General features: G+C 35.5%; 1 protein-coding gene across 1 annotated transcript in view; it reads left to right on the top strand.

Moving 5' to 3' along the window:
• KIAA1958 (KIAA1958 ortholog) overlaps nt 1-15,489 on the top strand; it is a 101,486-nt gene that overhangs the window by 74,283 nt on the left and 11,714 nt on the right. Inside the window, exon 5 of the mRNA XM_054584516.1 lies at nt 15,241-15,413. Within this exon, the coding sequence (XP_054440491.1) occupies nt 15,241-15,413 (173 nt within the window). The remainder of the gene's footprint in view (nt 1-15,240; nt 15,414-15,489) is intronic.

Below are 15,489 nucleotides of genomic sequence, written 5' to 3'. Positions count from 1 at the left end.
AGCCAACGGAGATAGTTTAGTATTACTAACATAGTATTTATAGGCTTAAAACAAATGTACTTGTGCGTGAGTCAGTGTAATTACTTGTTACACACTTTTTCAAAACCATAGTGATTCTCAGGCAACACAAAGTAGAGAAGGAATTCTGTTTTTTAAAAAACTGCCCAAAAGGAAACTGAGAGTCATGCTAGATGCCATGTCCTCAACTCCTGGCTTTTTCTTTCCACCATGCTGCTCATTGCTAGTCTACTTAATAAATGGCTTTATTTTTTTAATTTTTAAAATTCTCTATTAATCAAGAGATAACACTAACTTTACAGCTTACACAAAATCGCATTCAGTCAGATCCAAAATATGAAAGTGTTGATATAAGCTCAATATTGAATTATTTATATATTCTTTTTTTTCCTTAATTAGAATTTAAGCTCCCGCACCTCATTTTTTGCAATGTCTGAAAATCTAGAGGCTTAGCTAACAATTTTTTTCTTTGAGGGGAGGGAGTACATGGAGGGAATAAGGGGCCATTCATTTTGGAACATACATAGTTTTTTAAATAATACGCAAAGTCCATTATTGTGGCAAAAAAGACTGTTACATGACTCATTTTTACTGTTGTGTGTGAACCTGGATAGAATTTTTTGTTCCCTAAGAAATCAGTGTAAATGAAATTTGATTATCAGATTTAAAAGAAATTTAAAACTACCAAAGCTTTGCAAATGTTCCCAAGCATTAGATTGTATATCAAGTATAAGAGAAGGTAGAGAATGGGAAAATCTTACTAAAGATCTAGAAGCACTAGTTAAGACAACAACAAAACTCATTCTCTTCAAAGCTCAAATCCCACTTGAATTATTTATTTATAAGCATTAAACTTCAGTATCTTTTCCCTAGGGGATTACTTGACTCTGTAGTTGAGATCAAAGGAAAATTGACACTCATTTTAGGTAACAGCATTTGTTACTAGATTTAGCTGAATTCAAAGCATTCTTGAAAATGTGCAGTTTCTTCTATAGTAAATATAAATGCATTTATCTGCATCAGCCTGCAATAATAATAATAATTTTGGTTAAATAGCTTCTTGTGGTAGTTTTTCCAAGGTCTTTATTTTCAAGTCTTGAAGGCTGTGGTGAACTATTAGTTAAGAGACTTCAAAAATGAAATAAATTTAGGCATTAGGGCCACAATAAAGCTGAGCTAGGTTCCCATCCTGTATAATCATTAACACATAAAAAATATCCAAACCTTAATTGCTTTGTTGAATCTGGGCAGTCTGTTGGGGAGTATTTGTTCTTCAAGGCAGCCTCATAATTCAGTTAGCTAGGAAGGTAGGTGTTGTATTGTGTATTAATTTATTGTACAACTAGGACAAATTTCATTTTGATTTGCTTTGCTCAATCGTCCCATTAGTTGAACTTTCCCGTGGCGGGGCAGCCAAGCAGCTCTTTCTAACCCTAAGTAATAAGCACATGAAGACCCATTCCTCTGAGCTGCGACCTTTCCATTGGCTCGGGAGTGGGTCTGTCTTGGCCTTTGTGTGGTGGAATCATCTTCATTTCATGACTTTTCCTCCATAGAGAGGCATCCACAAACAAGAAGAAAGGGTGGAAGATAATCTCTTTTTTTTGTATTAATAATGATGATAGGCACCATTTTGATCCAGTATGTGTTCCAGCACTGTGCTAAGTGACTTACATGCATCAGTTGTATAAGAAATAGTTACTAATTGTATGAAAACTATGAAATACAGATAAGCATAAAGAAAACAAACTATATACACATTAGCTAGCCAAAAATAACTGCTGTTAGCATTTGGTATATATTTCTTCAAACATTTCAATATATACCTATTTGTGTCTATGTGCATTATCTTTAATCCTTTCAATAACTTTGAAAGGAAGGTGAATTACCTTCATTTTATATTGAGATCAAGACAAATCGGTTAGATTATAGCTGAGGAAATGGTACTGCCTGTCATCTGACTCCAGAGTTCTTCTCTTTACCTTTCTTAGTTCCAGCTCATAGTTTCCAGTGATTTGAGCCAGATGTGGGAACACAGTGCCTTCCCAGGCCTCTAGGGATGCTTAGTCATCTTTCACAGTGGCACACTGTGTTCCCTGGTCCCCTCTCTGCCATTCACTTTGAACCATGAGTGTTTCTCTCCCCCAGTTCTCTTTACAAAACATTCCTATTCTCCTTATTTGCTCACTGGTCTATAAGTGCACAGGACAGGCTACTGTATAGTAACTTTTAAAAAATAAGGGTATTTTTGCATAGGGAACCTCTCGTGTCTAAGAAAGAGTTTCTATAAAGAACACTTAAAATGTGATTATGTGTTTTAGTTTTGCATTGACTTTTTAAAAAAAAATTTCGTGATACGTTTTAGACAGCAAAGGAAGTTTGTCACGAGGAAGAAGGGCAGTCAGTAAACAGTGAAAAACAGAACTCGGAAATTTGAAATTTCCCTTTGTGTTTATTGAGGTACAAACATTAAAAATCTGTTTTTATTGCATTTTTATTATGAAGAACACAATTAAGTGGAGAATGTGAATTTTTTTAAATATATTTTTGCTTTGATAACAAACCAAATACGAACGTCATGACAGATTTAGAAAACTGTTTTTGGAAGAATCGCTTCGTAGGCATATAGCCAAATTAGTAACTGTTTGAGTTAAATTATGAAAAATTATCTGCAACTACCTCTAAATTTCATGGTTTTGTATAAACAATACTGAAGATATACCACTGCCAGATACCATTTTTATTATTTGTTATTGCAACTTTAAAAAAATTATATCCATACTGTAACAGTGGTAGATACCAAAATCATACATGTGCGTTAGCAGAAGTGCAGCTCTTCAGCAGGTATTTACCACAATAGCATGTGCTGCCTTTCCAGACAATCCCATGGTTCATACAAAAACACTAAACTTTATTTGCAACATTTACACTTTAAGGTCGATGTGATACCATGTAAGATGTTTTCCAGTGCCCCTCACATGACTCTGGAAGTTTTGCACTGTCTGTAACAAAAATGTCAAATTGTCTCTTAATTTAAATGACATAGCTGCAAAATCCAGTCTCCTGTATTCATGTGAGTGACAGGCTATTGAAAATCATAAACGGTAGCAGTTTTTTAAAAAACCATAATGTTTGAAGAGCTAGTGATATTCAGGATATTTATCCAACAGGTCTTATTCTTCAGATTTCATTTATCTTGGTTAGCAGGACTGGTTTGAATATGATTCATAAATATACATCAGCTATTTAAAATGTTTGATATTTTATAATTGTTTTTCCCAATGTTAAATTTTCCCTGTGCTAATTCACTTTTCCTTATGTTAAATCACTTCCTGATCTACAAAGGAATGATATAAAAAGTTTGTAACATAGGTCGGGATTTATAACATAGATCTTTGACTTTTTAGTTAGGTCATTGTTGGCTGGAGTCTTCATCGCATTCACTTGTTTATGTCCTGTGGCTTAGCTTCCATCGGCATGAAAACAAGTGACTTCACTAAGAGGAAATGTACAGCCATAGCCACAAAAAGTGGAGCACCTAGTACCTACACTCAGTGAGGGTTCAAAGATGTACACATAGTCTCTGCTCTCAAAGAACTTATAAAAGATACGCTAATAAAAGTTTCATTTTATTTTTCGAGAGCCTGGCAGAACAACCAAACAAACTCTGTGCCAGGACTGTTCTGCACAGTTTCCCAAACTTTGTGCTCCTGTTTTATAGCCGTTGAATATGTTGATTTGCCATAGAATATGTAGTGGGTATTTTGTGGAACATCTTGCATAGAACGTGTTTTAAAATGAATAATAAGGGAAAGCCATTTTCTACACCATCCCTTATGTTCTCATAGGTGCACACATGTATAGGGAAGTACAGATAGCATCACTGACTGTCACTTTTTGAGTTCTTAAAAAATGTACCATAGTACTAATTACTTCTTTAGATTGTCTTAATTCTCACAGTAGTCCTATGAGGGTAGGCATCGTTACTTCTTGTTTCCGAATGAGGAAATCCAGGGAAGTCAAATGGGTTGCCCACATTATCATTAATGCTTAAGAGCATCAGGATCTGAAACTAGATCCCTTTCTGTCCTTTTCTGCTGTAGCTGCTTGTTCACAAAGCGATTTACTGTGCTTCTGTAGACCCTCTGAAGTGATGGTATAAATGAAATCCCCAGTGTGATAAAATCATCAATATCCAACTCCAAATGCAAGCAGTGCCATCACGTGACATGTGTGCGAGCACATTGTTTAGGCTCCGATACTGTAGTGTTTTTGAGATGGGACACTCAGCAGAGTTTGTTTGCCTTGGCTGTGAGGAGAGAGCAAACATTGGTGTTACTCCCTAAAGGACACTGTCGTGGAGATGGGTGTGTTCGTGAACAAGTAATTCTGTCTTTAAAAAGTGATTATTTGTTTTTATCCCAAATGAACCAAAAACTTAAATTTCAAGAGAGTTCCTTATAATTCAGACAAGGAATGGGGAGGGCGTAGCCATGAAAAAGACCTCTCAAGCCCAGAAGTGACATTGTCCTCCAAAAGAATATTGGGAGCCAGTCTGCCAGGGACTTTGGTCTTGCCTACAGTTTGGTGCCGTCAAGCTAAAAATATTTAGTAAAATGTTTTGTGGTTCTTATTTTGGTTTTTTTTTAAATCAACTATGATTGTTTACGTAACAGCTTTCGAGGGGGAATGCTATCCTCATAATTCTCAGAATTAGAGGTGAACTGTGAAACCGTGCATTTTCTAGTTTGACTATCTCTGCAGTTTCATATATTAGAGACCAACACTTCTAATTTTAACCAGCTTTTTTCTGACTGCTTTTCTTTATCTATAGCAAGGATGTATTTTAGTTTTTATTTTTCTAGTTAAAATAAAGCTGTAATACTTGGCATCTATAAATAAGAACTCCCTACGATGTAATAAAGGACATAAATTTCCAGGCATAGAGGGAAAATCATGGGTAGTGCATGATAATTTATTGCAGTAAAATAATTTTAAAGTGTTCAATCATGAAAAAAGTTATAAATACTAAAGAATTAACAAGTTCTCAATCATTTTAATATGTTTCATAAATACACAAGATACATCTGTGCATATATGATGTGGTGCAGATAGTTGCAATACCTATTAAGAAACCCCATTGGCAAGGACATCCTCAGTTGTCTTTTGTTTATGGGTTTTTTTCTTAATGCATGATATTCAAACATTGCTTCTCCCCACTAGGATTGGCTGAGATGATATGAATACATAGCTTTTTGTAAGGCAAAGTGATGAAACTGGGATGATTGTAAGAGACCCTTGCCATAGAATATGCTGGGATAAAGAAATACACTGCATGTGTCATCCTGTTGGTGTTTGGTGTATTTCTAATGACAGAAAAACAGAAAAGAGGGGATGATATTGGTAAACTGCCAACAATTCTGATTTCACTTTTCTGAACAGAGAAAAGAAAGGTAATCAAAATTTCTTACGGCCCATCCTACATGTAAATTGACCAATTGGGTCTGCCAAAGCTGAGGGAAAGCCCTGACGTGGTATGGAATATTGCATTGTTTTTTAAAAGATAGCATTTTAATACATTTAAGTTGAGGTTGTATGTAAACCATGACCTAGTTGAATTAGACTCAGAGTACCGATTAGGTCAGAGTACTAAGTTGATCAGAAAATTAATTAGGCCAGAGTATTAGAAACGTCTAAACTAATCCAGTCCCCTTCTTTTACAGAAGAGGGAAACAGCCCCAGAGACATGAGAGGAATGCCCAGGTGCACACACCTTGTTAGTATCAGAGCCAAGATTAGAACCCAAGGGAACCCAGGCATCCTGAGCTCCCATCTATAAATGGCCCTACATTTCACTGAGTTAGAAAGGATATCCTTGTTTTCAAAATTATAAAAAATTTTAAGCCCTCAATCAAGTTTCTATTAGAAGTACATTCAAGCTGCCAATTTTCAAATACTCTTTTTTTGTATGCATATTTTCACTTTTCATTGTGTAGTATTATATCTTGGTTTTAGCAGCTTCTTTTGAAATTTGATGATACAATCTCTAAATGTAATTGTTCACCTTTTTATTTTAAAATCTCTTAACTCTACCCCATTTTTATTTAGTTGTCGTTTATGGAGGGTAAACAAACTACAGTTTTCAGTAATATGAAATCAATAATGATTATAATCTATAATTATAAATTAAAAAGTAACTTTTAAAAAATTTTGGTATTCATTTGACTATCCAGTTATATAGCATCCATATCATTGGTTTTGAATGCAGTTTGCAATATCCTGTTTTTGTCTATGAAAAGTTTTAAAAATCATCTTGAAGATTTGGAACATATCTTCAGTCAAAATGATCAAATTTCTATCAACATGATTATAATGTTTCTGAAGTGAACTTATGTTAGAAATAGGAAAAGGAAAGAAAATGGGAACCATGAAAGAGACCTATCTACAGCAGGAAGACATAGAAATATAAAATATTTGTAAATTTTCAGTCTGCTTACTCTTCTAACAGAGAATTCAAGCATAAATACAAAAAACATTCTACAAAATTTTATTTTACAATTTATGCTTACTAAATTATAGTTGAAGGAAAAAGATGAATTTCTAGGATTTCACAAAAGTACAATGAAATTTTGCCTTTTGAATGCAGTGTTGAATTTTGCTAGACTTCTAATGTTCTTTATGTTACACTGGAATTAGCATTTTTGCCATTATACATTCATTTCAAATATCTTTGAAAACATTGGGCATAATATATTTATTTGTGGTTGGTAGAATTAGGAAGACATCAGCAATATGTAATCCTAACAGTAATTGTGCATACTGTATTAAGTGATTTTTATGCCTCTTTCTGTAATTGTTATATTTTATAAATCAAATATCTTAGTGTACTTCCACTAGAAATTAATTTATAATGATTATTTATACTGGATGAAGTAGCAGGTCCATTTTAGTATGAATCCACTCAGATCAACTTTATCAAACTGAACTTTTATATCTACAGTCCATTATATATTACAACTTTTTAAATAACATTTATAACAAAAGAACTTTTGTTTTATAAAATATTTGTTACAAAAAAAAAAAAAACCTTGCCAAAAATCGTTACAATTTCTATGCATTGTGTAATATTCAGTGATGTCTTTGTTGAGATTTTGCATGTTGTAATAGGGTGCTCTTTCGTATGTTAGTGGTGTTTATGTGGAATTGTTAATCATTGCTGCTACCAGTTATTGTAGTTAAACTGAAAAACTGTGCTAAGGGGCTGTGCCAGTCGACATTTTATGCGTGACCTGTGAAAGTGTGTACTTAGTTGTTTAATATTTGGAGCCAGCAGTTAGCGGCCTCTGCAGAAGGAAACGTTGTAGTTGTCAAGTGGTGCCAACTTCAAAATCTTGTTTCATGTGTATAATTCCAGGTTAGCTTTTCTTTCACATTCTCCCCAACTCTTTGAAAGGGAAATGTTTTGCAAAAGAGAAAGCAAGAATTCTGAACTTTTTTTAGTACTCCTCTTACCCCAACTAAAATCTTTTTTTTTTCTCTGACACTTGAGCACCTTACAGAGAAATCCAATAGAATGACAATATAGCAGCATAATTTCTCTTGATCTGGATATTTTTTGGTTGAACAATATAATAACACAGGACTATAAGGTGCATATGTTATTTTTGTTAGTTATCATAGCTTACTGTTTGAATTGCATTTAATGAGAATATTTCATTTTTAAATTTTATTTATAAGTGACCATGGAAATATCAGCATTCCCAAATATTAACTTTTGTATTTAGCATTTGTATCGACTTATTTAATATATTTTGTTGCCTCACATCAGAATTTTTTCATGCCCACTTGTATTTAGCTGGTTCCTGGTCGTTCCATTTTGCCTCAGCAATTCCCTGCAGGCTCTGAAGGTAAAAAGAAAACTATTTCAGTGGATTAATTATATTTTACTACTTGTTAAAAGTCAACATGGGGGAAATATCACTTTTTTAATACATTTATAGTCTTAAAATGGAAGGGAAACTGTCATAAAATGTTAAGAAAAGAAGGCTTCTTCCTTAAGATCCTTTTTACACCAACATGCCAAAATTCCTCTCAGTGCAGTTCATTCTGTCTGTTCAATGGGTTTGTAACTCTAAGATTCCTTTACTAAAGGGATAATCTCCTGAACTATACAAAGGCTTTTTGTGTGACTCTCAGACACATGGTGACAGCCAGTGCTGTATTTGGAAACACGGCTGTTGAAATTGCTGATTTAATTCTAAGAATATAAAAAATAAATCATGAAGGCCCCAGCGCTTCTTTGCTTAAAAAAAAGGAAGGCAGATGTCAACTGTGAGCCTTCTCTCCAGAATATGCTCTAAACGTTGGCCTTTCAAGGGAGGCAGTAAAGCCATGAAAGGAAGTTCAATTGTGCATATTCTAAAGGTGTTCTGCCCTTGTTCAGTGGCCTTCGGAGTAATACTAAAGTATTTCTTAATTCCTGCATTGGGAGTTTTCAGGCAAGGCCTTTGTTCTTAGAATTCCTTATATATTTTGGACACCAAAGATTATGGCATGATGTATCCTGATGATTAACATTAACAGTTCCTATTCGATAGCAGTCGGCTCATTTATTTGAATTGTCCCTTAGGTTCATTTACCTCCTTTGTGTCTTCTGTACATTTTGTGTGTCTGTCCTGAGGCCCTTATACTAAGGGCTACTTTTGAATCAAATAATACATACATATTTATTAGGTTTCTACTTTATAGGGTTTTGTTTCCACAATGTCTTTAAGCTTCTTTTCACTGCTAATGTTAGACAAAGATTTGCCCCATGGTGAGCAATAACTTGTACCTTTTTCATTGTAACCTGAAAATGTAACTCTCACCCTAAAGTCTGAAATCTGGTAAGAGAATGACTGGAAGCATTTTGAGTTCAACAGAATCACTGCATATGACTCATTTATCTGTTGAAGTGAAGAACTTTGGTAGTTTCGTAGAATGAATGCTCTATTCAACTTAAATAAGGTCTTCCATCTTTCTTACAAATTATAATAATAATCTTAAGTAGGATTCCTTTTAGCCTACCACTTGGAAGTTTATTGGGAATACAAATTATACCAACTTGGTGTAATTTAATACCAGTCATCCATTTGGAAATACAACCACACAATTAATACTTACTTAGAAAAAATTTAGGAACAGTAGAACTATTCTTTGAAGATGGATTCACTTTTTCCCCTATCTGATAGATCATTTTTGATATCCTTTCTGGCCACTTGGCTTTTAACTGATATTACATGAAAAAAAAGCATATGTGTGCCTATTTATTCTAATATTTAAAAATTCTCTTAAGCTGCTACAGTTATAATTTGTGAAAGAAAGAGGAGAAAGGTGCATTGAAATGGAGAGGAATTTCTGTTAATATGTTAAAATGCGTGACTGTGATACTCTTGGTTAATGATTATTCTGCCAGTTGATATTTGTAATATAATACAATGTTTTTGTTGAGTGTATACTTTTGGTTTCATTTTTATTTTTCTGCTCACTGATCTTTTACTCTAAAATGTTTTCATCTTTATCTGCTCACTGTTTTTGCTTCATATTTATTTGTCTGTGTACTTGTGCTTTAAATAAAATTCTAGTTTTGTGTCCTAGTGGCTTATTCATTGTGTGTATAATGTTTGCCTGTAATGTAATAGTGTAATTTTCTATTTTCAGTATTTGTTGGTGCAGCCTAAACTTATGGAAATAAGAAAAACAATAAAATCAGCTAATGTCTCCATAATGAGAGCATGTTTTAATCACAGAATTTTGTATTTGAGTTTGACTAGTCTTCATTCATTTAATAAATGGTTTTCTGCAATGCTGGCTGACTTTTGTAGCTACAACAGTGTAAAAACAACTTAAACCATGTTATGAAAAACAAAATTGTCCTCCTCACTATTAATTAGCCCCATATAGTCAATGCATATTCAACAGAGCATTCCATGTCAAGTGTTGTAACTATTGAGGAAGGGGCAATTGTGCAACAAGAAGCATTTCTATGTGACTGCTTGGAAATAGCCCATGGGGTAGGGAAGACACTTCAGGGAGGCATCTACAACTGAGCTAATGATACACTTCCTGGAGCCCCCGTCCCCAAAATTCCTGCTTCAGGGCAGAAGTCTCTACTCAAATTCACTGTCTGTGGGGTTCTGTTGGCCAACTGTGCAGTTATACTAAACTAAGTACATGTTAGCTTCCAGACTTCCTCATTTTTAGGAAAAATCTTTTTGGTCAGATAGAATTCTTAATATGCTGTTTGTAGCATTTAGCACGTTTGACAATGTCCTTTGAGCAGATTAGGAATAACGGTTGTTCAAAATGATTATACTAGTTAACTTCAGACATCTTTGTTGTGTCACTAAAATTATTTCATAAATAAAAGCATATTAAAACACCAGAAAATATATTCTCTCTCACAAATGCAAATATAGTTCTTTCATATGTATGAATAATCCACCAAAGTCTTCACTCAGAAAGCTGAATGTTGCAAATAGCAATGACTGTACTTTTGTATGATAGTATTTTAAATGGTATTAAAATTACTTTATAAATAGTTGTAACTTAATTTTTAATGCTGCCCTAGGACTTTCCAAAACAAGTCATAGAATTAAAATGTGACAGATTTTATTTCCCTGGTAGGGGAAGAATATTAGAATTCAAGTTGAATACCATTTAGCCTGCAAGTCACAAAATACTGTTTTCTTTTTTAAAGTTTTATTTATTTGTAACTTTTCCAAGATTTCAAATGACTAAAATAGATAATATGTATAACATAACCTAATGTTGGTTATGTATCAGGAATAGGATTGCTAGATCATAGAATATGTGTATGTTGAAGTGTAGTAGATATGCCAATTAGCTTCCAAAGTGGTTGTACAAATTGGCATTCCTATCAGATGAGTAAGAGTGTTCCTGTTGTTTCACATCCTCACCAACACTTGATGTTTATAGATTTTGGTTTTAATTTTAGACTTTTTGGTGGGTCATATTTTAATGTATAGCTCCTGAAAGATTAATATTTCTTATTGTACCCAGTGCCCATTCATGTTCATTTTTAATTGAACTATCTGCCTTTTAATTAATTTGACAGATATATTTGTCAAATATCTTCTGTATCAGTTGCCTTTTCACCAGCTTGGTATGTTTTGATAAATGTCTTTATTTTCAATGATATCCAATTTATTGGTCTTGTACTTTTGGGCTAATAATACTGATGTCCTGTTTGGAAATAGGTAGTTACCCCATGGTCCCAAAAATGGTCTCGAGTTTTCTTCTAGAAACGTTATTGTTATTACCAGTCACATATAGGTCATGATACTTTTGGAATTTTGTTGTTTTTAATGTAAGGTAGGCATTCAGTTTGCTTATATTGTGTTAACTATTTTTGTGTCTGTGTTTAGGAGCTGTGTTGGCTTGTAATTTTCTTTTATTGCATTTTTTTGTCATTATTATAGAGAACTTATGCTGCCCTATAAAAGACATTGAATAGTGTTCTTTCTGTTTCTTTTCCCTACCAGAGTTTTTAGACTTGGCATTATTTGTTTCTTGAATGTTAAAAAATTTACTGGGGAAATCCATCTTAACCTGAAAGTTGTGTGTGTGTGTGTGTGTGTTATTTTAAATTATAGATTTAATTTCTTTAATGGGTATGAGACTTTAAATTTTATGTTTCTTGTTCAGTTTTGGTAAGTTGTGGCTTTTCTAGATACTTGTCCATTTTATCCAAAATTTCAAATTTATGGACAACAAGTTCATAATATCTTTTTACTGTCTTTTTAATGTATCTGTAGGCTCTGTGGTGATAATTCACTTTTCATTCCTGCTGTAGAAATTGTGCTTTTTCTTTTTTTCTTATGAGTTTATTAACTTTAATAGTCTTTCAAGTCCACCTCTTGACATTACTATTTTTTTATTGCAGACTTTTGTTGATTTCTGTTCTTATGTGTATTGTTTCTTTCATTTTACTTTTTTGGGTATATTTGTTTTTCTCTTTTATGATGTCCTGATACAGTTGATATTCACCCTTTTTTTCTAATCTCTGAATTTACTGCAATCATTTTTCCTGAAGACACCGCAATAACTTTATCCCATAACTTCGACGTGTTGTGTTATCGTTATCATTCAGTTTGAAATATTTATCAAGTCCCACTGATTTTTTTTTTCCTTTCACCAAGGGCTTATTTAGAAGTATATAATTCCTTGTCTATTAACAAAGTGAAAATTTTAGAATCCCTTCCTTCTCCTCTTCCTCTTCCCTTTTTTCCCTGAACTGTTCAGTTTGAAAGCTCTTGGTGGGGAGAGCAAAGCAGACCTTGGCACTGGAGTGCGTGTGCATTGAAGGAGCTGTAACGGTCTAGAGTGAAGCATGAACCCTGAAAAGCGTCAAGAGGGCATCTGCATAGGAGAACCACCCAGTGAGGGATGTGGGAAACTGACTGGGGCAGGAAATACAGTTCAGCTAGAGGGCAATCTGACTAGTGGTAACAGCTTGAATTGGGAGAGAAAAGCATCCCATGGAGGGGTAGCCAAGCTGGCGGTGTGATCGCCTGAGCAGGGTGAGCGGGTGTCCACACCACAGTGGGAAAAACGGAGAAGCCCTGTGTGAGGAGTCAGAGCCTCCCTGAAGAGAGCAGGGCTTGCACGCACGGAGTGGTCTGGTGTGAGGTGTCATCCCAAAAAGAGCGATGAAGGCTTCCCCGTAGAAGGACTCCCCGGCATGGGAGGTCAGAGTTTGAGTGGAGTGAGAAAGACGTCTGTATTTGGCGGATGGCCCAGTGCAGGCTGCTGTGAGTGGCTGAGGAGGACATCTGTGTGTATGTGAGAGGCACGTCACCGATAGGTGTCCGCACAGGCAGGTGAGGGAAGTCAATGGAAGGCGGAGGAGCAGGACACGGCACAATACATGATGCTGAATCGGATCCTTTCCCAGTGCAGGATATTATTGGGGCAGTCGGCAAAACTTGAATGGGAGTACAGGTTACAGTCTCCCTCTGTCCTGTGATTAAAATGAAATTATTTGGGATCATATCATTTAACATAATTAAACCTAATCGTCTTGTCTTGCAGTGTGACTCTCCTCTGTGCTTATGCTGTAATGAAGTGATAGGACCTTGGCTGTGTTGCAAATAAATCCTGTTTTTGTTGCATTAAAAAAAAAAAATCTATAGTGAAACTGTAGTGTTTGTCTAAATAAATCAAACTTAGTTTCCCTCGCCAAAGGTTAATCTGAGTATATTTTGGGAACTAGCATATACTTTTTTATAAGTGGCCAGTATTCACATTGCATTCTTTACTGAGAACTTTATCACTGTAGTACCTGATTCTTTTGCTGTGGTGTCCAGAGCACAGAGTCAGCAGGACCCAGGTCCAAACCCTTCCCCTCGCACTTGGCTAACTCTCGCCTTGCTAACTCCATGGCTCGGGACAGCATGGCACCTGGCACAGAGAGCGCACCTCAGTAAATACGGGGTGAATGATGTATGAAGTTACGGACTGTTTGAGGTTCCATTTCCTTATTTGTAAAATTGTTACAACAGCAGGGTTGCTTAGAGCTTACAGATAATTTGTATTACTCTTGGCATATAGCAAGCATTCAGGTAGTGCTAGATGTAATAGTAATACATTTTATGCTAGAATCCTTTCATTAATATCAAGCAAGCCCCTAGAAATAATACAAGTTATCTCAGTTTATGAGGGTGGTGAGAGAAATATGTCTATGTGACTCAGTTGCTCCAGACAGCTTTTCTAGCATTGTTTATTCCTCTCTTGCTGTAAGCTTTTATTAAAGCAGATTGTGTGTGCAACAGCTCAACAGCAGGCTTAAAGGGCAAAGACAGTCTTTACTATCTTCGGAGCATACAAACCAATTGGGATCTTCCAGACACAATTAGATCACAGTTCTAAGAATAAAGCAAATATGAGACATACTGAAGGAAAGAATAAGGGAGTTGAGCAGAGTGGGAAAAAATGATGTACAAGTGAGCCTCAAATTGGAATTGGAAAAAAAGACACTTTTGATTGATACAAAGACCATGGGGAGATTTCTCAGGCTAAGTGCGGGGAAGGCGCCGTGTGGGTGCCTGGGTGTAGCCAGGTGCTGGGGGCCGCAGGAGGCTGGTGGTTTGAGTTTTCCGTGGGAGCAGTGACAGGTGAGGTGAGTTAGCTAAAGGGAAGCTGATTTGCAGGTCTCCTTGGCAATTGAACTATCTTATTTTGCTATTTCTTAGCCTTTCAGTTCCGTATTTTGAACATAGAAACATTATCTAGAAAGGGTGAGAACCACTAGATAATAAATACTGATTGGCATTGCTTGTACTTTTAGGTGGTCTACCTTGTTTTGATTTGATTTTTTTTTCTTTTTTTTTTAGTCAAAGATCAAAATACGAACAGTGTAAGCCTACTTTAAGCCTTAGTAGATAAGAGTATGAGGAAGGGCCCACTAATGGAAGGACTTGATTATCTCTTTGGCAACCAACACTTAAAAGTGGATACATTGAGGAAAACCAGTTTTAATCTGAAGTAATTTGGCAACTGCAATTTTAAACCTGTTGCCTTTTTCTGAGACAACGTGAGTGCCTCTGGAATATCCATCCCCCTTCTTTCCCCTACCTCATATGTGTCTCCTTTGCCCTTGCACTCAGTCTAAGCTAGCTGATGAGTTGTGGGGTCAGGGTTCAAATATCTCTCTGTTCATTAACTTGTGAAAAAAGTTAAGTATGCTAACACTGTTTAGTTCAAGGCTGCCCAGGATGGCACACAAGGCACCTGAGACTACACAGTACAGAGGAATAATAGCTCTTCATGCGCTAAGAGTAAGGAGAAAGGGTGTGTAACTTGTCTTTCCTATTTGTTGTCAGTGTTAACAGAAATGCCATTTTTTCCAGTGAAAATTGTGGGTAGAACACTCTCTGTTTCTCAGCCTCCATTCCCCTCCCCTCTTTGCCATTGGAGTGCCTGCATGAGTGCATCAGTGAGTGTGTATGGCAAGTTGTTACAGTTAAAAGCAAGGTTACTGCATTGAGTTCATGCTAGAAACATTGTTCTCTATCTGAATATATGTATACTTGAGAGAAATTTCATTTTTTATAAGTGTTATTTCTTAGGAGTTTTCTGTTACTTAACATGAGCCCAAGATGTAATTCTCTAAAGAAAGGAATGGCAAATTATTTTAATGCCTTTTATTTTTTCTGTTTCTAGCCTATTCCACTAAGCTCAACAAATTTCCTGTATTTAATATTAATGATGACTTGAATGATCTGTGTACCAGTGCAGTGAGCCCAAATACTACCAAAGCCACGCGGTATGCCCTGAACGTGTGGCGATACTGGTGCATGACCAATGGGCTCAAAGATCACACGGACATCACCAAGGTAAGAAACTCTTGCGTTTACTTCTTTCAGCCAACTTCACTGAACTTCCAAGTGCCACACACTGTGCTGAGCATGG

The sequence above is a fragment of the Pteronotus mesoamericanus genome, unplaced genomic scaffold (genome assembly GCF_021234165.1).
Source record: "Pteronotus mesoamericanus isolate MK-2021 breed Mesoamerican mustached bat unplaced genomic scaffold, CSHL_Meso_final contig_78, whole genome shotgun sequence".
In the NCBI taxonomy this organism is placed as follows: domain Eukaryota; kingdom Metazoa; phylum Chordata; class Mammalia; order Chiroptera; family Mormoopidae; genus Pteronotus; species Pteronotus mesoamericanus.
This window is presented reverse-complemented; position numbering and strand designations above follow the sequence as displayed.